At 47.8% G+C, this 25321-nt stretch overlaps 1 protein-coding gene across 1 annotated transcript in view; it reads left to right on the top strand.

Annotated features, from left to right (window-relative positions):
* Positions 1–6339: 6339 nt before the first annotated feature.
* Positions 6340–25321, top strand: part of NATD1 (N-acetyltransferase domain containing 1) — a 30717-nt gene continuing 11735 nt past the window's right edge. The window contains exons 1-2 of the mRNA XM_030211042.1: positions 6340–6508; positions 15312–15430. Of these exons, the coding sequence (XP_030066902.1) occupies positions 6412–6508; positions 15312–15430 (216 nt within the window). The 5' untranslated portion in view covers positions 6340–6411. The remainder of the gene's footprint in view (positions 6509–15311; positions 15431–25321) is intronic.

Below are 25321 nucleotides of genomic sequence, written 5' to 3'. Positions count from 1 at the left end.
GGCGTGTACCAAAGCAGGCATTATCTTTGATGGGCTGACTTTCATTAAAATACCATTTGCATATTAATGTTCATGTTTGGCATTCCAGAACACTTTATCATAAAACGTAAGCATGAACTCTGCTGGCAGGAGACCATTCACAAGCTATTATTTTATTTGCCTAATAAAACTACTTGTTTTTCTGTCAGCCAGCCATAAGCACCGCTGTAGGCAAACCTCTGTAGGGTTGGGGGGGGGGGGGAGGGGGGGGAGGGTGGACATTAGCATTGCAATGAATTAAGAAGGCTTAGCAGTGTCCTTTGATGACAAGGACAGAGTTCTGAAGCTTATATGATCCTATTCTGATCACGGCCCAATCCTGACTCCTGTCTCCAAGGGTGAAACACCCCAGCCAGTCAGGATTTCAGGATATCCACAATGAATATTCATAGTAACATAGTAGATGATGGCAGAAAACGACCTGCACGGTCCATCTAGTCTGCCCAACAAGATAAACTCATATGTGCTACTTCCTGTGTATACCTTACCTTGATTTGTATCTGCCATTTTCAGGACACAGACCATAGAAGTCTTGCCCAGAACTAGCCCCACCACCCAAACACCAGCCCCGCCTTCCAATCTCGGCTAAGCTTCTGAGGATCCATTCCTTCTGCACAGGATTCCTTTATGTTTATCCCACGCATGCTTGAATTCCGCTACCGTTTTCATCTCCACCACCTCCCGCGGGAGGGCATTCCAAGTATCTACCACTCTCTCCGTGAAAACAAATTAGGCAAATTAATTCTACATTCCACAGGGAATCAGTAAAATTTCTTTAAGAGAGCAGTTGCACTTCACTGCATAATCCAAATTATTATTATTTATTGCATTTGTACCCCACATTTTCCCACCTCTTTGCAGGCTCAATGTGGCTTACAATACATCGTGGATAGTGGAAATAAGAAGAGAATAGACATTTGGTCTTACAGAAGGATTTTGGGTTACATGGTAATAGAATACATGATAGTAATATAACAGAAGGTATTATTAAACATTTCTGGATATATGTGTGGAGTTTTACACGTGTTGATCTTTGTGGTATATCTTGTCAAAGAGATGGGTCTTCAGTAGTGTGCGAAAGTTGGTCAGTTCATAGATCGCTTTTAGGTTGCGTGGCAACGCATTTCAGAATTCATAGTGACATGATGCTAGGATCCACCTTGGGAGTTGGCGCTCATGAAAAAGATTTGGGTGTCGTCATAGAGAATATGCTGAAATCTTCTTCTCAGTGTGCAGAAGTGGCCAAAAAAGCAAACAATGCTAGGAATTATTAGGAAAGGGATGGTGAATAAGACTGAAAATACTATAATATTTTTATATCACTCCATAGTGCGTCCGCATCATGAGTATTGCATTCAGTTCTGGTCACCGTATTTCAAAAAAGATATAGCGGAATCAGAAAAGGTTCAAAGAAGAGCGACCAAAATGATAAGGGGGATGGAACTCCTCTCGTATGAGGAAACGCTAAAGAGGTTAGGGCTCTTCAGCTTGGAAAAGAGACGGATGAAGGGAGATATGATTGAGGTCTACAAAATCCTGAGTGGTGTAGAATGAGTAGAAGTAAATTGATTTTTTTACTCGTTCCAAAAGTACAAAGACTAGGAGACACTCGAGAAAGATACATGGAAATACTTTTAAAACAAATAGGAGGAAATATTTTGTCACTCAACGAATAGTTAAGCTCTGGAACTCTTTGCCAGAGGATGTGGTAACAGCGGTTAGTGTATCTAGGCTTAAAAAAGGTTTGGACAAATTCCAGGAGGAAAAGTCCATAGTCTGCTACAGAGACAGACATGGGAAGCAACTGCTTGCCCTGGGATTTGTAGTATGGAATGTTGCTGCTGTGAGATTCTGCATGGAATCTTGTCACTCTTTAGGATTCCAGAATTGTGCTATTCTTTGGGGTTCTACATGGAATGTTGCTACTCTTTAGGATTCTGCATTGAATCTTGATACTTTAGGATTCCAGAATCTATCTATTCTTTGGGGTTCTATGTGGAATGTTGCCACGATTTGGGTTTCTGCCAGGTACTTGTGACCTGGCTTGGCCACTGTTTGGAAAACAGGATACTGGGCTAGATGGACCCAGTATGGCTACTCTTATGTTCTTATGTACCTGACTGGCTGGGGTGCCTCGAGAACCAGGTTTGGGAACCACTGCACTACAGCACTGATTCAATCTGTCCATCTGTCTCGGGGCACATTAACATCTGCAACATCTGCAAAAATTCACTAAGCTCAGATTTAAGTGTTTCCACAGGGTTATACAGAATGGTAGAAAATGGGCTACTAAGAAATATCAAGCTATTTTAAGTTTGAGACCACTGAGAGCAGGACGCATTATTGTCACACTATTTCTAGTTGAGAGTTTGTCTTCTTTTCCTAGTGATAAATAGAAATAAAACAAAACACAGAAAAGAAAATAAGATGATACCTTTTTTTATTGGACTAAATACATTTTTTTTATTACCTTTCAAAGGTAAACCTTCTTCTTCAGATCAGAAATGAGCAAATGGTGACAAATATCAGAATATATAAGTGAAACACAAAAGTATTCCAATGACAGTCTCACAGGAAGAAGGTGGGGTAGGTTAGGCAGTGGCGTTCCTAGGGGCGCTGACACCCGGGGCGGTTGCCGATGCGCCCCGCCCCCCCGGTGCAGCGCGAACCCCCTCGTCACCCCCCACCCCGGCGAAAGAACCTCCCACCGGGTGCGCGCCACTGGGGGGGGGGTGCCGCGCGCCGGTCAGCTTCGTTGTTTCCATGCTCCTTCTGCCCCGGAACAGGAAGTAATCTGTTCCGGGGCAGAGGGAGCATGGAAACAACGAAGCTGACCGGCGCGCGGCACCTTCCCAGCGGCGTACACCCGGGGCGGGCAGCACCCACCGCCCCCCACTTAGTACGCCACTGAGGTTAGGTGAGAAAGGGGGAGAGCTGGGTGGGTGAGAGACGTCTCTACTTTTCCTGAAACCAATGAAGAACTATCCACAGATGGTGTTAAGTTACCAGTAAATGAACTATTGGCCTGTCTTTTCAGGAACAGGAACACCAGTTATTCACAACAAAAGTTTCCATTGTTATAATAATTGTAGCAATGATACATTGAATTTCTTGAGTGCCTTCCCACGGACTCCCAGTTTTCTTAAAACTGAGCTGTGTGGTTGGCAGTTCAGGAGATACAAAACTTTTCATTGCTATGTGTGTTTTGACTTGTAAATGTGAATTTAGGCCCCAGTATCTATGAGTAAGGCAAGGGTTAATCTGTGAGCTAGTATTAGAAAAATAGAGAAAATCGCCTTTAGTCAGAATTAACAAGGGAAAGTTAAAGGAGGTTGGTATTCCTAAGTCGCATCAGCCCCCTCCTTAAGTCACTTCACTGGCTCCCTCTCCGTTTCTGTATTCAGTTCAAGCTTCTCTTATTGACCTATAAGTGCATTCGCTCTGCCGCTCCCCAGTACCTCTCCACTCTCGTCTCTCCCTATGCCCCCCCTCGGGTACGCCATTCTGTAGCTAAATCTCTCTTATCCGTCTGCTAATTCTAGACTCCGTTCCTTTTGTCTTGCTGCACCTCACGCTTGGAATAGACTTCCCGAGCCTGTGCATTTGGGAAGCTCACCAGGTGCCCTTGGCCTGGATTGGCCGCTGTCGTGGACAGGATGCTGGGCTCAATGGACCTTTGGTCTTTTCCCAGTGTGGCATTACTTATGCAATGGTCTTCAAAAAGACCTTTGTTGTGAGGCGTAGCTGGATCGTGAATTGTACTCCTGATGTAGGCCATCTGGCCGAAACACAACGTTGTGTGTCCAGTCAGTATGTTTTTTAATAAACTTTGCTTCAATTCACCACTTCAGTGGATGGGAACTATCTATCAACATTCCTAGTAAATTAGCCACACAGACACCCCAGCAGTGCACAGGGGCAGTCTGGTGTTTAGTGCAGTGGACTTCCAGGTACAAATCCCACCTAAACCCCCTCATATTGTATGGTGAACCCTCCAGGAACTGAGAAACCCTACTGTACCTAAAGGTCCACCATTACAATAGTCCTCAGGTTTGCAGGTCACTTATATATTTAGGTACAGGAGGTATTGCTATGTTACAGAAGGGCTCACATATTTGTACTGAAATTAAAGAGTTAAAGTGGGATTTGAACCTGGGTCCCATTGTTCACTTTCTACTGCACTAACCACTAGGCCAGTGGCGATCCTAGGTCGGCTGCCACCTGGGGTGGATCGCCGCTGCGCACCCCCCCCCCCCCGGTGCAGCGGCGTCCATCCTCCCCAGGGTGCAGCACGACACCCCCCCGGTGCATCAAGCCCCCCTCCCCCAGGTGCATTCTTGGCTGCTGTAGGGTGCAGAGAGCAGCGTCTGTCGGCTCCACTGGCTCCCTCTGCCCCAGAACAGGAAGTAACCTGTTCCGGGGCAGAGGGAGCAGGGAACCAGCGGAGCCGACAAGCGCACGGCTGCTCTCTGCACCCTCCAACAGCGTGCACCTGGGGTGGACCGCCCCCACCGCCCCGCCCTTGCTACGCTGCTGCACTAGGCTACTCATAAGTACATAAGTGCCACCATACTGGGAAAAGACCAAAGGTCCATCAAGCCCAGCATCCTGTCTTCAACAGCGGCCAATCCAGGCTTCAAGAACCCGGCAACCCCCCCCCCCCAAAAAAAAACAACATTTTTTTAATAATGTTCAATGGACTTTTCAAACCCCCTTTAAATTCCGTAAGGCCAGCTGCTGTCACTACATTCTCCGGTAACGAGTTCCAGAGTCTAACTACGCGCTGAGTAAAGAAAAACTTTCTCCTATTTGTTTTAAATCTACCGTATTCCAGCTTCATCTTGTGTCCCCTGCTTTTGTTGTTGTTTGAAAGTATAAACAAACGCTTCACATCTGTCCGTTCTACTCCGCTCATTATCTTGTAGACTTCTATCATATCACCCCTCAGCCGCCTTTTCTCCAAGCTGAAGAGCCCTAACCTTCTCAGACTTTCCTCATAGGGAAGTCATTCCATTTCCTTTATCATTTTCGTCGCCCTTCTCTGCACCTTCTCTAATTCCTTTATATCTTTTTTGAGATGCGGCGACCAGAATTGGACACAATACTCGAGGTGCGGTCGCACCATGGAGCGATACAACGGCATTATAACATCCTCGTTTGTTTTCCATCCCTTTCCTAATAATACTCAACATTCTGTGCGCGTTCTTAGCTGCCGCAGCACACTGAGCAGAAGTTTTTAATGTCTTATCCACGATGACTGCCAGATCCCTTTCTAGGTCTGTGACTTCTAACGCAGAACCTTGCATGACATAGCTGTAATTCGGGTTTCTCTTCCCCACATGCATCACTTTGCACTTGTCAACATTGAACTCCATCCACATTCTTGCTGCTTTCTGGAGCTGTCATAGATCCCGGTATCTGCTGTTTTTGTCACATCTTTGGGGGGGGGGGGGGGGAGTGGATCAGTGACCACTGGGGGATTAATGAGGGTTATGCTTTAATCCCTCCAGTACTCAGCTGGTCAGTTAGGGCACCTTTTTCTTACTTTGAAACAGGTGTGGATAAAAACACATTTCTTTTCTGGGAATCACTGACCTACACAGTACTACTGAGCGGATTATTAGTTTTACTACGTGAGGATTCAGTTTAACTTTCAGTGGAAAGCATTTCACTTCCAATATGAGGTCTGCTGCAATCAGAGGGAGGAAGGGTCGCTTGACTTTTTTTTTGCAACCAAAAGTCTTTCAAATGGGGGGGGGGGGGGGGCATTATGTCAATGGCCTTATTAGCAGGCTAAAGTTTTCAGGGCCAAGCCAGGCAGCGATTCAGGGCTGGCTGCCCCTCTTTTGCTTTCTCATCCGTTGCTGCGCTAAGTGCAAGAGGCCCGATCCTCTGCCGTGATAACTTGGAAGGAAGGGGGAGGGGCGAGACCTGTTGTGCACAAAATCCTTGAAAGCGTGTGTCAGTCTAGTGGGGGGCGACCCCCCCTCCCCATTAATGAGGATAACACGTGATTTAGATTTAACTCCCCTTGTCAGTTTGGCCAAAAATGTAAGGTTGCACGAAGCAGAAACACGATTAGTGATGATACTAATAAAAGAACCAATGCAGCAGAAGCGCAAGCAGAGCCGGGATAGCGCTAGGCCCTAGTAGTGCCGCGCTGTCTCTTTAAGAATCGAACGCCAGTGTAGCGAAGGGAAAAAAAGAGGCCGCGCGGCGATTGGCCGGCGGCCTCCACGTGACCTCACAGCTGATTTCCTGGGTTCTCCCCCGCCTTGTTGTTGTTGCTGCCGCCGCGAGACTCAGCATCAGTGGCCGCGGAGCGGACCGGAGACGGGCTCGCGGGCATGAGCGCGCGCTAAGGAGCTGGACATGGCGCACTCCGCCCCCCTCGGTGCCCTGGAGCAGCCCTGCCCGATCCGCGTGGAGCACGATCGCAAGCGCCGGCAGTTCACGGTCAGGCTGAACGGTGGGTGTCCCCCCCCCCGCGCTCCCCCCCTCCACCTCGCGCCTTTGTCGGGCAGGCAAGCTGGGGCGGAAGGGGGCGCCCTCCGGGGCTGCTGAGCCCGATCCTCGCTCTGCCCCTCTGGGGAGGTTCAGGGTTATTCAGCAGGGCGAGGGGGGTCCCAAAATCAAGAGATCGGTCCTGCCTTCTTGACTTTTATGGGGTTGTTGCTAGATAATAAGCACCTGTTTTATTGGAAGCTTTTCATTTAGAACCGGGATTTCGGAGGTCACTTCCTTATAGGTGAACTCTTAGCAAAGTTTACCCGGTTTTGGGGTTCCTCCAGGATCTGGTTTCAAACCTTTGCTCGCTCACGTGTGCAGAACGAGCTGAGCTGCGAAGTTTTTCAAGGTTTTACAATGCTGTTGTAGAGGCAGAAAACCCCCCCTCAGTTTTACAAGCTGATTGTGAGACTGGTAGAGCGAAGCCAGAGTCTTATTTTCTGTTTCCTGTCTCAGATCTGTGTGTCTCTGTTTAAACCTATTGCTGCTTTTATGCAAGTTTTTAAGTAGAGGAGTGTGTGTGGTAGCCGTGTTAGTCCACTCTTAAGGTTATCAATAGAAATCAAACAAAATAAAACACGGAAAAGAAAATAAGATGATACCTTTTTTATTGGACATAACTTAATACATTTCTTGATTAGCTTTCGAAGGTTGCCCTTCTTCCTCAGATCGGAAATAAGCAAATGTGCTAGCTGACAGTGTATATAAGTGAAAACATTCAAGCATTACTATGACAGTAAAATAGATACCATTGGAGATTCTACATGGAATGTTGCTACTATTGGAGATTCTACATGGAATGTTGCTACTATTGGACATTCTACATGGAATGTTGCTATTCCACTAGCAACATTCCATGTAGAAGGCTGCGCAGGCTTCTGTTTCTGTACGTGCAGGACGTCAGACTCACAGAAGCAGAAGCCTGCGCGGCCACATTGGTGATCCGCAAGGGCCGAGTTCTACATGGAATGTTGCTAGTGGAATAGCAACATTCCATGTAGAATCTATAGAAATCAAACAAAATAAAACATGGAAAAGAAAATAAGATGATACCTTTTTTATTGGACGTAACTTAATACATTTCTTGATTAGCTTTCGAAGGTTGCCCTTCTCCCCTCACCTATCCACACCCATCCTGTTAGAATATCAATGATATGCTTTGATGTCCCCATGCATACCTCCGACCCACCCCCATCCTCCCACCCTGTCAGACTGTCATAGTAATGCTTGAATGTTTTCACTTATATACACTGTCAGCTAGCACATTTGCTTATTTCCGATCTGAGGAAGAAGGGCAACCTTCGAAAGCTAATCAAGAAATGTATTAAGTTATGTCCAATAAAAAAGGTATCATCTTATTTTCTTTTCCATGTTTTATACAAGTTTTTGAAACTGAAAATCCTTTAATTTACAGCTGCTGTGAAGCCGTTCAAGTTTTTTTGTTAGGAGAATGATGACTCGGTTCCTGCTGTAAGGGTCTATGCTTGCTTTGGCAGCACATATATTATACTGTACTAACATTGGAATGATAAGTAACATAATAACACAGTAAATGACGGCAGATGATACAGAGAAGATTAGATGTACCCCTGCACATGGATAACATAAGAATGGCCATGCTTTGTCAGAGCAATTGGCCATCTAGCCCGGTATCCTGCTTCCAACAGTGGCCAATCTAGGTCACAAGTACCTGGCAGAAACCCAAATAGTATCAACATTCCATGCTACCAATCCCAAGGGAAGCAGTGGCTTCCTCATGCCTATCTCATTAGGAGACTACAGACTTTTCCTCCAGGAACTTGTCCAAGTCTTTTTAAAACCCAGGTACGCTAACCGCTATTACCACATCCTCCCGCAATGAGCTCCAGAGCTTAACTATTCATTGACTGAAAAAATATTTCCTCCTATTTGTTTTAAAAGTATTTCCACGTTAACTTCAGTGAGTGGCCCTTAGTCTTTGCACTTTTTGAAAGAGTAAAAAATCGATTCACTTCTACTCGTTCTGCACCACTCCGGATTTTGTAGACCTCGATCATATCTCCCCTCATCTGTCTCTTTTCCAAGCTGAAGAGCCCTAACCTCTTTAACCTTTCCTCATACGAGAGGCGTTCCATCCCCTTTATTGTTTTGGTCGCTCTTTTTTGAACCTTTTCTAATTCTGCTATATCTTTTTTGAGATGTGGTGACCAGAATTGAACAAGTACTCAAGGTGAGGTTGAACCATGGAGTGATACAAAGGCAGTGGCGTACCAAGGAGGTGGGGGCGGTCCGCCCCGGGTGCACGCCGCTGGGGGGGGTGCCGCGGCGCGCGCCTGTCAGCTGACTTCGCTGACTTCGCTGCAGCTCCCTCTGCCCCAGAACAGGTTACTTCCTGTTCCGGCCAGGGCAGAGGGAGCTGCAGCGAAGTTAGTGAAGTCAGCAAACTCAGCTGACAGGCGCGCGCCGTGGCACCCCCCCCCCCCCAGCGGCGTGCACCCGGGGGTGGGGGGGGTACATCGGCGATCCGCCCTGGGTGTCGTGCCGGCTAGGATCGCCACTGTACAAAGTCATTATAGTATTCTTGGTCTTATTTAGCATCCCTCTCCTAATAGTTCCTAGCATCCTGTTTTGCTTTTTTTGGCCTGCCACCACACACTGAGAAGAAGATTTCAGCGTATCTACAATGACACCTAGATCTTTTTCTTGGGTGCTGACTCCCAAGGTGGACCCTAGCATCAGGTAACTAGGATTTGGATTTTTTTTTTTTTTTTCTCTGTGTATCACTTTGCATCTGGAAAACAAAAAGGAGGCGGAAAACCCTCACCTGCAACAAAAGCAATGGATAAGAAAGTGAGGACTGCACAAAAAGGATCTCAGGAAGTTTTTACGCGTACCCAGTAGATCAAGCCAAGTAGATCAAGAGAATTTGCTAAGGGATATTTAATATATATCATATAAAATCTTTTTTAAAAATTCTGTAAAAAAGCTTTATGTGCAGAGAAGTTTTTTGACTTATGAAGAAGCTTGCCAGAAGGTCGCATCTGAAAATATAAATGTTCAAAAGTGAACTCTGTGCAGCACATTAAGAGTGTTATATGTGAATGCCGAGCATCTGAAGTCTTTTCCTCCCACTTAAAAACGTATTTGAGAGATTCACTTGCTATTTATTTATTTACAGCATTTATATCCCACAATTTCCCACCCATGGGTAGGCCCAATGTGGCTTACAACAATCTACATAAACACACTATCATGTAGATAGTGGAATTGTATTATTTAGCAAGTACCAGGTAGTGAGATGTTTATCTATGCAATTCGTTTGCAGTGCCCCCTTTTTTGGGCCGTGTGTAAACTTTAGGCACAGATCCCGCACCTAACTTTACACTGGTTAAGCCCTAATTAAATCTGATTAATTCCAATAATTGTTAATTAAAAAGCCAATTATTGACACTAATCGGCTCGTTATTCTATTAAATTGGATGCACAAATTGGGGACTTGCTAAATTTGCGCGCACAGTTTTTGTGGACTTCTTATAGCATCGGAAGGACAGTGTGGTGCGTGAAGTCCTCTTATTTGCATTATAGGCTGTCTTGTCCGTGTATGATGATGACAGAAGAGGAGCTGCAGCTCATTGTACGGTGTTTTCCTTTCTTGGCAATACCTGCCGTGCACAGCTTAATCCTTTAATTCTGCAGACCTGTTTTTCTTATCTGCGGACACTGGGTATGTGTTGTGATGACTGAACGTTCCAGTTCTGACCCTACCTGTCTTGGAAAGGGTAGAGGTAACGCCCAATATAAACATAGCCTTCAAGAGTCTAGAACGTGGAAATGGACAGGGAAATTGGACGTTTCCTGTCTAGGCAGATTTGAAACCTGGAGGAAGTGAAGGAAAAGTTTTGGCAGCAGAGCTGTGCTCACCAGTCATTTTCAGGAATGACTAAATTCTGGACACAGTTATGCTTATTTGTGTGCTGCAGGGAAAGTGGTTATAAGGTATTAAGGAAAAGTCCATAGACCATTATTAAAATGGACTTGGGGAAACTCCACTGCTTATTTCTGGGATAAGCAGCATAAAATGTTTTGTACTTTTTTGGGATCTTGCCAGGTACTTGAGACCTGGATTGGCGGAAACAGGATGCTGGGCTTGACGGACCTTCAGTCTGTCCCAGTATGGCAATGCTTATGTACTTATAAGGTTTAGTTGTCAGACTTGGGAGGAACTTTCTGGTGTATGTTCTGAGCTCAGGGACCCTTTAGCAGTTGTACAGAACCCAAAGATGGTGTGTTGTGCAGCAGGTCCCCGATGCATTAGGGCTGAGGGTGAGCCTAGGGGTTGGATACACAAGTATCTTTCGCCATGAAATTACAGTTATCTTCCCAAGTGCACAGAACAGGTCTCTGAGAGCTGCTGTATAATCTCTGCATCGAATTCTGGACAGGTACAAAAAAAAACTACACAAGAAAAATAAAAGGAAGAGGAGGGAGGCAGGCAGGCTGCGTCCCTCCTCCAAGAAAAGGTAGGGGGGCCGGGAGGGGGCCGGCACGACACCACAGCACACCACGGACCACCAGGGAATCTAAGGACAACGTCAATGGATCACAGTTGGAAAAGATCCTTTGGCCGGAGGCGGCCAATCAACGATTTCTGGGGGTTTTGGGGGGCTGGAGACCCACTGATCCTCCAGCCCCCCCCCCACCCTGTCGGTGGGTGGGAGGGTGGGAGAGGGTTTGGCTGGCGGCGGCCACAACGTTTCCTGGGGGTTTGGGGGGGGGCCTCGTTGTTCGGGCCTCGGGGCAGGCTGTTTGACAGGTTTGGGCTTTTGACAGCCCAGACCTGTCAAACAAGTGCGGGAGAATTGTGCCTGGTCAGGACCTCGCATTATCTTCTGCTAATAGATCCACCTCCCCACCCTGCCGCCCTTCCCCTCTTGCCTCACTTCTCCCCCTGTCCCTCTTCCAGCCACTTTGATTCTATGTAATTCAGATCCCCCATCTTACTGTGTTTTCCTAGTTCCATGTAAGCCACATTGAAACAACACTAATTGGAAATTGTGAGAGAGAAATATATTATAAGTAAATAAATAGAGATGCTCCCATCTTATGGACTAGGTAAACATTGCTGGTGAGTGCCCTGCAGCGAAACATTTGCGCCATGTTCAGTACGGACATCCCCATTCTGTGTCTACGGAAAAATCTTTGAACTTTATTTTCATGTATATGCAGAAACTGTAGTAAAGCTACAGCCTTAAGCTGACATTCCGGGTAAGGTTGCTCTTGGTTGGGTCCCAAACTAACGGACTGGTTACTCCGGTCAAAGCACAGAAACCCAGATTAAAGTGGTGTTCTCCACTCGTGTTCGTTGACCATAAATAGGTCATATTGGAGATGGTTTTTACCTAGTGGCAAGGACCACCAATTTAAGGAACTTTCACACAGAAAACACCCAATTGGTTTCTTCTTGAGAATTCATTTACAAGCATAGGGGTACAGAAACACCCATGTACATTGTCTCTGTTGTTTCTATGGGCTTCTGACAAATTGGGGAAAGTCTACAGGTATAGATTTGAAAATTTAATTACACAATGTGATTTACCTCCTCAGGGAAACACGTCTTTCTAATGTGGTTAGAAGAAAGTGTGTGTTATGACTCACTGCTGGAACTGTCATCTTGGGGAAGGGCTACGGGAAGAACGTCTCAAAGTCCCTGCATTGTGGTCAAAATATAGTAACATAGTAGATGATAGCAGATAAAAATCTGTACGGGCCTTCCAGTCTGCCATATTGGGTCAGACCAATGGTTCATCTAGCCTAGTATTCTGTTTCTGGCAGTGGCCAATCCAGGTCACAAGTACCTGACGGAACCCCAAAGAGTGGCAAAGATTCCGGAACCCCAAAGAGTGGCAAAGATTCCGGAACCCCAAAGAGTGGCAAAGATTCCGGAATCCCAAAGAGTGGCAAAGATTCCGGAACCCCAAAGAGTGGCAAAGATTCCATGCTACCAATCCCAGGGACAGCAGTGGCTTTCCCCGAGTCAGTCTGATTATGGACTTTTCCTCCAGGACCTTGTCCAAACCTTAGATACAGTGACTGCTAATACAAAACAAGGCATCCTGAAAAGAACATAAACGTCTAGCTGAGACATACCAAAGTGTTTCCAGTAACTTTCTGCCACGAAACAAATTGTAGTGAAAAGTAGATCAAGGAATTTTAAAATCGGTCCTTGTACTAGCTGGAAGACAGACAAGCACTGAAATGGAATATGTTACCTGTAGGTTTCTGAACGGACTGTCATCTGCTCGCTCGGTTCTTCTGCAAACCGGCATTAAGTGAATCGCAGTAATCCAGCCGAACTGAAACCAGAGCATGGCTTATTGTAAGATCACAAGTAGATAGCTAGAGTTGCAAAATCTGTACAGTCCACAGCTGTTCAAAACGGTTTCTGACATTGGAGTTTCATACCTGGAGCAAAGTCAATCATTACCCCCAAGGTTCTAGACTCTCATGCATTGACCCTTAATACTTCAGGAGAGTCAAATGCACGGTCAAGTTTTTAATTCATAAGATGTCCATTGTAAGAGGACGACGTAATAATCAGGTCTCGTCATTCAGACTGAAAGCAGTTGTGAACAAGTAGATCTCTTCAGGCAAGCTTACCCTAAGGAGCCGACTTAATCTATCAGCCCATCTACACAACTCCTGCTCTGACATTGACACTAACTCTGACACCGCTCTTACCTCTGACCTGTCTCCCAATCTCCTTATACTCATCCTCTCGTCTTTCCTTCTCCATCTTTCCTCCACCATACCCCCTCCCAATCACCTTTCCTTTTGCCTAGTCCTTCTTTGTTTACCTTCCCATTCCAATTCATATATTCTTAAAACCTTGCTATTATTATGTTTATAACAGTTTGTATTATTCTCCTTTCAAGACTTTGTAATTCTATTTACTATGTAAGCCGCATTGAACCTGCTGTGTGTGGGAAAGTGCAGGGTACATATGTAATAAATAAATAGATCACTGCAATTTCCATGTTGAATAGACATCCACGTGTAATTGTGATTTTAGAAGGTGCTCAGTTTACACCTGGATGTCCATAATAACGTAGAAATCACAAGAGGGAGTGTCTAACGTTTGGCAATTAAAATTCAATGCGAAGAAATGCAAAGTGATGCACTTAGGGAGTAGAAATCCAAGGGAGACGTATGTGTTAGGCGGGGAGAGTCTGATAGGCACGGACGGGGAGAGGGATCTTGGGGTGATAGTATCTGAGGACTTGAAGGCGACGAAACAGTGCGACAAGGCGGTGGCAGTAGCTAGAAGATTGCTAGGCTGTATAGAGAGAGGAGTGACCAGCAGAAGAAAGGAGGTTTTAATGCCCCTGTATAAGACGTTGGTGAGGCCCCACCTGGAGTATTGTGATCAGTTTTGGAGGCCGTATCTTGCGAAGGATGTTAAAAAAATGGAAGCGGTGCAAAGAAAAGCTACGAGGATGGTATGGGATTTACGTTCCAAGACGTATGAAGAGAGGCTTGCTGACCTGAACATGTACACCCTGGAGGAAAGGAGGAACAGGGGTGATATGATACAGACGTTCAAATATTTGAAAGGTATTAATCCGCAAACGAATCTTTTCCGGAGATGGGAAGGCGGTAGAACGAGAGGACATGAAATGAGATTGAAGGGGGGCAGACTCAGGAAAGATGTCAGGAAGTATTTTTTCACGGAGAGGGTGGTGGACGCTTGGAATGCCCACCCGCGGGAGGTGGTGGAGATGAAAACGGTAACGGAGTTCAAACATGCGTGGGATATGCATAGAGGAATCCTGTGCAGAAGGAATGGATCCTCAGAAGCTTAGCTGAAATTGGGTGGCGGAGCAGTTGGGGGGAAGAGGGGGTGGTGGTTGGGAGGCGAGGATAGGGGAGGGCAGACTTGTACGGTCTGTACCAGAGCCGGTGATGGGAGGCGGGACTGGTGGTTGGGAGGCGGGAAATACTGCTGGGCAGACTTATATGGTCTGTGCCCTGAAAAGGACAGGTACAAATTCAATTCAAGGTAAGGTATACACATATGAGTTTGTCTTGGGCAGACTGGATGGACCATGCAGGTCTTTTTCTGCTGTCATCTACTATGTTACTATGTTGGGCATGATTTGAGCATGGCTGTAGTGGGTTAGAAATCTATCTATGTGTTCCATCATTTCGTAAAGGGAATGTGCGTCTAGACCCTGATATTTCCATGTAGAGGATGTTGAGCTTCTCACTAGCTGATTTCTGCCTGTTCTCCTACAGGAAGGACTAAGAAAGGTCCCCCTCCTTAACCCCCTGTTTTAATTCCCCTTCACATTAAATACAAAGGTTGCAATCTTTATTTTCTGGTTAACAACATTCACACCTATAGGTTTGTAAAATACCTGAGAAACGTGTATAAAATGTGAACTCACAATTTACATGTGTAAATGGCAGAATTTTTTTCACTGAATTTTCCCACATGCATATTTGTAAAATGCAGCAAATGCATGCGCTCCTGCAGGTATTTTCAAAAAGGTCCTGCGTTGGTATATTCCTTTCTTAAAGACCAGCAGAACGGAGCCCATCTCTACTGCAGTCTTTACGTTCTGTGTAAAATGGGATTCCGTGCGTCTCATATCGCAATCTTCACCTAAATCTGAATATTATCAGGAAGATGATTAAAGTTCAGTCTTTTGGCTGCAAGTAATTGTTAACTTAAGACAGTAGGTAAAGTGACTTTTTCTCACATGGCCTCTCTTGCCTGTTTCTCGCAGGTTGCCACGACAGAGCCGTCTTGCTGTACGAATATGTTGGGAAAAAGACTGTGGATCTTCAGCACACTGAGGTCCCGGATGCCTACAGAGGGAGAGGGATAGCCAAACATCTGGCCAAGGTAGGTGAACCAGGGGTGTAGCCAGACCTCAACGGGAGGGGAGCCAGAGGCTAAGGTGGGGGGGGGCACATTTTGGCCCTCTTTCCCGCTGCCCCCTCCGACGCTTCTGCCTCCCTGCTGCCGCTGCTCCCCCCTCCTGCCGCTGGAAGGTACCTTGGCTGGTGGGGGTTCCCAACCCCCGCCAGCTAAAGCATTTGTCCCGCACTGGTCTCATATTGCCTGGTGCCCTGTCCTCTTTTCAGCGCTGTGCACACTCGTTTTAATGAAAAGTTTCATTAAAACGAGTGTGCACGGCGCTGAAAATAGGACAGGGCGCCAGGCAACGTAAGACCAGCATGGGACAAACACCTTAGTTGGCGGGGGTTGGGAGCTCTGGAGCCAATTTTGGGGGCCCCATGGCCCCCATAGCGGTGCTGCTGAGGTGAACGCTGGTCTGTCTCCACCCTCCATTCATGGCTTCCCTAAACGGACATAAGATGTGACTTGGCTGTCTTCTTGCAGCAGGAGATGAGGAAGACTGGTAGAGGGGCAGAACCACCCAAAGCCGGAAATGCACCCTGTACAATACTGGCCAGGGCCGCGGGGGGGGGGGGGGGGGGGGGGGGGGCAAAATTCCCTGGACCCGGTGCCAGGGTCAGGCCGCCGGCGCTGTAGTCCCTGGTCTCACCTGCCTGCCTCCTCGGCTCCAGGCCCCCTGCATTCAAAGCGGCAGTCGCAGATCGCCTCTCTTCTGGCCTTCCCTCCCTGTGTTCCGCCGTCATGGAAACCAGAAGTTACATCAGACAAGGGCGGGACACAGGGAGGGAAGGCCAGAAGAGACGCGATCTGCGACTGCTGCTTTGAATGAAGGGGGCCCGGAGCCGTGGAGGCAGACAGGTGAGACCAGGGACTGCAGCGGCGGGGGGGGGGGGGGGGGGCGGAGGCGGGGCGGCCTTGCCCCAGGCCCGGCCTAGTCTCTCGGCAGCCCTGATACTGGGCCTAGCATTTCTGCCCTGCCCACTGCATTGCAGCCAAGCAGGGAAGGCAATGGACAGGGCACAATGTTAGCACCCCCTGCACACAGCTCGTTATGGCCCTGGGAGGGGGCCAAGTCATGGGTCTTCCCTGAAGCGGGAAGGAAGGAAAGAGGGAATTATTAAATTTTAAAGAAATATATATTCCGCACAATCCTTCGTTCTCTGCGGATTACAAAATTCACATATATAATCTCCAATATAACTTGGACATCTTACATTTAACATCTAAACTCAAAAAATACAGTTCCCTAATGTATACTCATAATTGACATTAGTTCAGGCAGAGGGAGGAGAGGGCTTAAAGCCTCTGGCTTCCGCTGTTTCCCCCCTCCCTCCCAATCACTCTCAAAGAAACAGAGGCAGGAAATTTTAGGAATGAATGCAATACAAAAGCAAAGGAAACTGAATTAGTACGGACAGTGTGGTAAGAAGACCAGTGGGATCACACGGTCAGATACCATCTGTAATACAACATAACGGGGATTCTGATTCTGCCTGGTTTGTTTTGTTTCGTTTTGTTTGTTTTTCAGTTTGGAATTTTAGGGGTTTTATTCTGAGACAACCGGGTGCTTTCGTAGGCTAACAAAAATAGGGGATTATCAGTGTATTTGTCATGAAAATAAAAAATGTAAATAGCACTTTTAAGTTCCAGGTGGATTCCATTTTAAGGACCCAAAACACACATTGTACTTATGAATAGTAAGTCTGATTGTTAATCACCTAATGCTCGTAACATGATGTCTGTTTTGGTGGCCCTATAACCAGTCCCTCCAAATGACACAATGAATTTACAATTTAGAACTAATCAAACATATAAATGGCAAGAGGCGTACTCACTCGCAAATGCGCAGTAGAGACTCTCTCTGTCCCGCCCCTGCGTCAATACGTGATGACGGGGGCGTGACAGAGAGGGAACCTGCGCACCTGCGAGTGAGGGAACCGCCGTCGCCACCGCTCCCCCCCTCAGGGTTGCCGCTACCGCCACCTGCCTGTGTCCCGCCCTCGCTGACATTACGTCACACGAGGGCGGAACACACGCAGAGAAGAAGGAAGGCCGACGGCAGGCAGCTCAAGATGAGCCGTGTGCTGCGTTCCGGCGGTTTGAATAGTGAAGCCACGTACCCGGCCCGGGTGGAGGGGGGGGGGGGCGGAGGGGACTCCGGGGGGGAGGGGTGACAGCGGCGACCTATCCGGGGGGGGGGGGGGCATTTCAACCCCCCTCCTTCCTTTACTAGCCCGTTTTTACGGGCTCAACGGCTAGTTACTCAATACTTCCCCTGTGTACATCTGCATGCTGCAAAGCCGGCACGTTTGAAAATAGAAGCGAGATCAAATAAAAATGTTACCGACAATAAAGGATGACAGCGTGGATAGAGCAGCTCATAGGTTTGCTTGCTTTGTTTTGTGTGAACGGGGTTGACAGACAGCTGCTTGGAGAAGAGGGAAAGGGAGACCAGCCTAATTGGCTTCAAGTTTGTTTGTTTTTTTAAAATATTTTTATTACTTTTTTAACATACATAGAACATTATGCTAATAACAACAATTGAACCATTTTCCTGAATGTTCAATCCTCTACCCCCCCCCCCCCCCAACACATAATATTGATAATGACCGTTATGTCTACATGGTGCTGCTTTATCCTAGTACCATATTAAGGAGTTACTATAGGTTTGGGTGCATCCAAATCCATGTTGTATACTTGTCCCATTGTTTATACAATTGTGTAATCCATCCTGCCTTTATTACAGTTATTTTAGACATTTGATAGAGATAATCCATCTTATGTGCCGCCTTTATCACTGGCGGCATCGTGGGTTGTTTCCACGCCGAGGCCAATGCAATCTTCCCTGCGACCAGCCACACCGAGGCCAGTCGATGTGTTGTCGATGGAATGGCTGCCGGTTGAAAATGCAATAGGCACGTCTCAGCCTTAAAGTCATATGGTTTCCCTATGATTTTTTTCTAGCGTCTGAATTAGCTCCAACCAATACCCCTGCGCCTTGGGGCATGTCCACCATATATGGGTCGTACCGTGTTTCCCCGAAAATAAGACACTGTCTTATATTAAATTTTGCTCCCCAAGACCTGCTAGGTCTTATTTTCAGGGGAGGCCTTATTTTTCGGGGAAACATCGGGGTCACCCCCCCACCCGAGATCGCCGGCTCCCCCTCTCGATCGGCAGCTCCCCCCCTCGATCGGCGGCTCCCCCTGCCCTCAGTCGCTCCCGGAACTAACCTCTTAAATGCTTCCTTTCACCATTCATCTTCGCACTCGCCGCAAGCAGCAGGGCAGGCCACTCCTTCTTTCCGTGTCCCGCCCTCGCCTGACGTAACGTAACGTCAGGCGAGGGCGGGACGCGGAAGGAAGGAGTGGCCAGCCCTGCTGCTTGCGGCGAGTGCGAAGGTGAAAGGAAGCGGTTAAGAGGTTAGTTCCGGGAGCGACTGAGGGCGGGGGGAGCCGCAGATCGAGGGGGGAGCCGGCGATCTCGGGTGGGGGGGTGACCCCGATGTTTCCCCGAAAAATAAGGCCTCCCCTGCTAGGTCTTATTTTCGGGGGAGGCCTTATATTTTCAAATTGCAGCAAGACCTCTACTAGGTCTTACTTTCGGAGGATGTCCTATTTTCGGGGAAACACGGTATCACCTATTTCCCTGCACCCCCTCCAGCACCAACCCGTTGCCTTTCCTATACATTTTTGCTATTTTACGAGGAGTCAGATACCATTGATACGAAAAATAAAAAAGATGGGAATATAAACCAGGCTATCCAAAGAATGGAACCAAATTATCTTTAAAAAACCAAAATGTAATAATTTCTAAACAGATCTATATATATAAAACTCACCCTCAACGTTCTATTTGCACCAGGGGCGTATCTGCGTGGGGCCTCAGGGGCCTGGGCCCCCGCAGATTTCGCCCTGGACCCCCCTACCGCTACCAACCCTCCCCCTCCGTTGCTCGCCTACCTTCGCTGGCGGGGGACCCCAACCCCCGCCAGCCGAGGTCCGCGTCCTCCTGCCGCTGCCGGCTGCCTTTGGTCCTTTAATTCTTCCATTGAAGCTGGCGCCGACGAAAGTTTCTTTTGAGTCTGACGTTGCTGCACGTTGTACGTGCAGGACGTCGGACTCAGAAATTGTTTCTGAGTCTGACGTCCTGCACGTACAACGTGCAACGTGCAGCGACGTCAGATTCAAAAGAAACTTTTTCGTCGGTGCCAGCTTCAGTGAAAAAATGAAAGGACCAAAGGCAGCCGGCAGCGGCAGGAGGACGCGGACCTCGACTGGCGGGGGTTGGGGTCCCCCGCCAGCGAAGGTAGGCGAGCAACGGAGGGGGAGGGTTAGCAATGGCAGCGGCTGGGGGGAGGGGGATCGGCAATGGCGGCGGGGGGGGGGGGCTATAATGTGCCCCCCCTCTCTGGCCCTGGCCCCCCCTACCGCCGCAGTTCAGATATGCCCCTGATTTGCACTGACATCACTGAAGCCAGGTTCGTAAGTTTGAAGCTCTGAAGCCACAGAAAATCACAGTCTGTGGGCCCCGCCCTCGCGTCAAATGTTATGACGTTGAGGGCGGAGCACATTCTCAGCTCCAACGTTGTACTGCACTGTACCTCTGCTCCACCCTTGCGTCAAAACGCGATGACATCGAGGGCGGAGCACATGGGGGACGTGCCAAAAGGGCCAGGGTCACACATTCGCACGGAGGCTTCAGGGGGGCCGGCGACACACGGAGACACAAAGAGACGGAGGGGAGCCTTGCTAGCGCCCGTTTCATTGCGATTTGAAACGGGCCTTCCTTACTAGTAATAATATAATAATCACACATTATGTTGAAATCTTTTTATTAATAGTAACAGAGCTGATACAGAGTATGCTTTGAAAAGAGACCATTACAAATTATCAATGCCATAACTCCGGTCACTTTACAAATTTTCCATTTTATCCCCCCTCCCCCTCCCTCCCTCCCCCCACCCACCCCTCCCCCTCTAATTACGTTTCAACAAGTGTTATTGGTGATGTAACAAAAAAAAAAGTGCTTCCCACAAGTTCAGTATACAATGGATCGAAAACCTTAAAAGCAGTCTAAACAAGAGCTGACTTTTACCTCATTGATAAGCTTTGTGACATATATGAACAGACCCTCCCCCTTCCCCCTCCCATTACTTTAATTGTTAACGATTTTTATTGATGATTCATCATGTCAAACATAAACCAATAAATTCACTCACTGTGTAAACATTCAGTCATAACACAAGTGTACGTCTATAATAATCACACATTAAAAATGACTCATTTTTAATGTGTGATTATTATATTATTATCTGTTTGGAAATTATTAAATTTTGGTTTTTTAAAGATAATTTGGTTCCATTCTTTGGATAGCCTGGCTTATATTCCCACCTTTTTTATTTTTCATTTCACGCCTCGTGGGATCTATCGAGTTCTCCACTTTTTGTGGATTCTCTTTAGATACCATTGATACAACATTTTATATCCACTTTCTACTAGGGAACTAGAGATGGAGACTCTTAGCATATACCTCAGTGCCTTATCCCACTTTTTGGTATCATAGTTTATCTTTAAAGCTTTTTCCCACCTTTGGTTGTAATATACTAGTGGATTATAATATGATCCTAACGTTCTATATAATCGAGATATACACCCTTTTTGACATCCTCCTCCCAAAACCATCTCTAAGGCAGTATCCTCTATGGTCAGTTCCCTTTTAGCTCTCCTATTTACATAGTCCCAGATTCTAGTATAGTGATAAAGATGTGACCCTGGTAAATCAAATTGGCTTCAAGTTTTTGACATCTTCTGTTCTGGCTCCCTGCCCCAGTGTCCTCCTTCAATTTTCTGGGCCACCGGCAGCATCAGTGAGATAAACACATTGACTTCGGTGGCCCCAGAGGCCACCTCTGTTGCAGCATCCTGCTTATGTGGGACAGAAAGTTGTAGCAGAGGGAAAGCTTCTGGGTCACCGAAGGCAGCGTGGTTACCTAAGTGATGCTGCTGGCGGCCCGGAAAATTGAAGTACAGCGGTGCAGGGAGCAGGAGGGCAGCCAGGAGCACAGGCACCTGACTAGCCATCGGGGTTGGGGGCCTGAGGCTGGAATGGGGAGGGGCCTGGGCCCCCAAGGCCCCCTGTAGCTATGCCACTGAACAGGAGGATATGACTGTCCTGTATTTCAAAGCCTTTCGAGTGCTGGCAGCAGAGAGTGGCAGGAATAAGAGCACAAGCTGTCACCAATGATGAGACTCTGCTACAGTGCCTGATGACATTATCCGGCTGTGACAGCAGCTGCTGAGTGATGTCATCAGAGCATGTGGAAACAGGTGATTATTTTTGGTTGTAACCAAGAACCCCCAATTCCCCTTTGGAGATATTTTATCAGGGTTTTTCAGTTAGAACTGAAAATCGGAAGCCTTAAATATACATCTGGCCATGAGACAGCACTGTGTACAGAAGATGTTAAGGTACCTGGAATGTCCTTAATAAAGATGTTCCTTGATACAGGAGGTTTGCACTCTGCAAGAGACCCACAGCAGAGATGCCAAGTTACTCAGCAGGAGCGTAGCCAGACACCCGACTTTGGGTGGGCTTGGACTCAAGATGGGTGGGCAGAAGAACCCCTCCCTGTGCCACAGGTGATTTGGTCTCTCCTTGTCTCACCTGCATGCCATCTGCTGTTTACAAGGTCTGCAGGAAGGACAGTAGTTGGGAGTTTTCAGCTGGTGGGGCTAGGGAATCGGCTTAGGTGTGCTGCTACTGGGTGGGCCTGAGTCCAAAGTGGGTGGGCCTGGCCCACCCAGGCCCGCCCTTGGCTACGCCACTGTTACCCAGTTTCAGGCTGGAGATTTTGGGACAGTCCTGGATCTCCGACCACCTTCTGGTGCATTATGGGACTTGCAGGGCCAGCAACTGCAAATTCAACACTTCTTCGGAATGTAGAGTTCCAAACCAGGATTGGCCAACATTCTCCAGTCTGGAACTGGGTAATTTGCTATCTGGAGAGTGGATATCACAAGAGCCTCAAATGAAATGGCCTTTAATGGAGCCAGGATGAGCCAAGCCAGTCTGCGCTTGCTGATTTCTAGCTGTGGTGGACGTGCTGCCGCTCTTGGGCTGAATGGGTGCACAATTCGGTAACTGACTCCGGTTCCTGTAAAAGGGCAAACCCACCTCCCTGCTCCCCCCGTTTTCTATTTCTGTTGATGGCTCTCTCATTCTCCCTGTCTCCTCAGCTCGAAACCTTGGGGTCATCTTTGACTCTTCTCTCTCCTTCTCTGCTCATATCCAGCAGATCGCCAAGACCTGTCGTTTCTTTCTTTACAACATCCGTAAAATCCGCCCCTTTCTTTCCGAGCACTCTACCAAAACCCTCATCCACACCCTTGTCACCTCTCGTTTAGACTACTGCAATCTGCTTCTTGCTGGCCTCCCACTTAGTCACCTCTCCCCTCTCCAGTCGGTTCGAAACTCTGCTGCCCGTCTCATCTTCCGCCAGGGTCGCTTTAATCATACTACCCCTCTCCTCAAGACCCTTCACTGGCTCCCTATCCATTTTCGCATCCTGTTCAAACTTCTTCTACTAACCTATAAATTTACACACTATGCTGCTCCCCAGTATCTCTCCACACTCGTCCTTCCCTACACCCCTTCTCGTGCACTCCGCTCCATGGATAAATCCTTCTTATCTGTTCCCTTCTCCACTACTGCCAACTCCAGACTTCGCGCCTTCTGTCACGCTGCACCCTACGCCTGGAATAAACTTCCTGAGCCCCCTACGTCTTGACCCATCCTTGGCCACCTTTAAATCTAGACTGAAAGCCCACCTCTTTAACATTGCTTTTGACTCGTAACGACTCGCCTCCACCTACCCTCCTCTCTTCCTTCCCGTTCACATTAATTGATTTGATTTGCTTACTTTATTTATTTTTTGTCTATTAGATTGTAAGCTCTTTGAGCAGGGACTGTCTTTCTTCTATGTTTGTGCAGCGCTGCGTACGCCTTGTAGCGCTATAGAAATGCTAAATAGTAGTAGTAGTAGTAGTAGGGTGCTCAGGTTGGTGGAAACTCTGTGAGTGCTTTCACCCATGGGGTTTGCCAAACGCCTGCTTTCTGTGCGGGCAATTTTTCGGTCATCAACCGATGCTCTTGGGTTTTGATGAACAAAACCCTGCATGCCGTGTTCCTCTTTCCAATCCTAGGAATAATGCAGGTATTTGATGTGCACACTTCTTGAGGCATTCCCGGGGACGAACAGAACAGAGAGGCTTTTGGGCTCATTTTCGAAAGAGAAGGGCGCCCATCTTTCGACACAAATCGGGAGATGGGGGTCCTTCTCCCAGGGTTGCCCAAATTGGCATAATCGAAAGTCGATTTTGGGCGCACTCAACTCACAGGGGCGTGTCGGAAGTATAGTGAAGGCAGGACTGGGGCGTGCTTAACACATGGGCATCCTTGGCCGATAATGGAAAAAAGAAGGGTGTCCCTGACGAACACTTGACCGACTTTACTTGGTCCTTTTTTTATATGACCAAGCCTCAAAAATGTGCCCTAAATGACCAGATGACCTCCACCTACTACCCCAGTGGTCACTAACCCCCTCCCACCCAAAAATAAATGTTAAAATATTTTTTGCAGCCTCTATGCCAGCCTCAAATATCATACCCAGCTCCATGACAGCAGTATGCAGGTCCCTGGAGCACTTTTAGAGGGTACTGCAGTGGTGGTAAATGTGAGCCCTCCAAAACCCACCAGAAACCCACTGTACCCACATCTAGGTGCCCCCCTTCATCCCTAAAGGGGGATTTGGGGGGCTCAGCAGATGTACCTGGGAGCTTTTTCTGAAGTCCACTGCATTGCCCCCTAGGGTGCCCGGTTGGTGTCCTGGCATGTCAGGGGGACCAGTGCACTATGAATGCTGGCTCCTCCCACGACCAAATGGCTTGGATTTGGTCGTTTCTGAGATGGGCGTCCTCGGGTTCCATTATTGCCGAAAATTGGGGACGACCATCTCTAATGTGGAGATTTGGGCGTCCCTGACCGTATTATCGAAACGAAAGATGGCCGCCCATCTTGTTTCGATAATACGGGTTTCCCCACTCCTTTGTGGGGACGTCCTGCGAGAACTCCCTCAGGAAAACTTGGGCGCCCCCGTTCGATTATGCCCCTCTACGTAGGTTACTTACGTCAGACGAGGGCGGGCCCAGGTCAGGAAAGGAGAGACGTCCTGAAGACTCAGCGGCGATCAGATGTTCTTCTTGCCCATGCAGCGCCTTCACACAGAGGTGAGAGGCGCTGCGCAGGCCCGGTAAGGCGGAGGGGGGCCCAGTGGAGGGGGAGAGCGGTGACGATTACCTCAGGGGGGGCAGCGGGGGCGGGGCACGGGGCAGAGGATGGCGGGAGGTGGAGCTGTGGGAGAAAGAGGAGGAAGGGAGGGGGGTCAGGGCTGCTAAAATTTTGATTTTTTTCATGCAGGGGGAAGCGGAGAGCAGCAGAGACCTCGGGCGGTGGGGGGGGGGGGGGGGGGGGCAAGGCCGTCCATACAGGACGCTCCTGCAACGTGTTTGTGGGTTTTTTTGTTGTTGTTGTTTTGACATTTGTGGCATGCGCAGAGCAGCCAGCATAAGGCTTGGCTGCTCTGCACATGCTTTAGGGGACGATTACCGACGGGGATTACACCAGTTTAATGCATTGTACTTTACAATACCGCACCAAACATGTGCGCCTTTTTTTTTGGTGCATTCTTCATTTTTTCAAATTCGTTAGGGACTTTTACGTTTTAGATTTTTTTACGTTTGGTTGATGCATCCGGGCCTAAAACTCACAACCCATTATATAGCGTAGTTAACTAGTTGATGCTTCCAAGGGAAC

The sequence above is a fragment of the Microcaecilia unicolor genome, chromosome 8, assembly GCF_901765095.1.
Source record: "Microcaecilia unicolor chromosome 8, aMicUni1.1, whole genome shotgun sequence".
In the NCBI taxonomy this organism is placed as follows: domain Eukaryota; kingdom Metazoa; phylum Chordata; class Amphibia; order Gymnophiona; family Siphonopidae; genus Microcaecilia; species Microcaecilia unicolor.
Note: the sequence above shows the minus strand (reverse complement) of the source record. Positions and strands in the feature narration are given on the sequence as shown.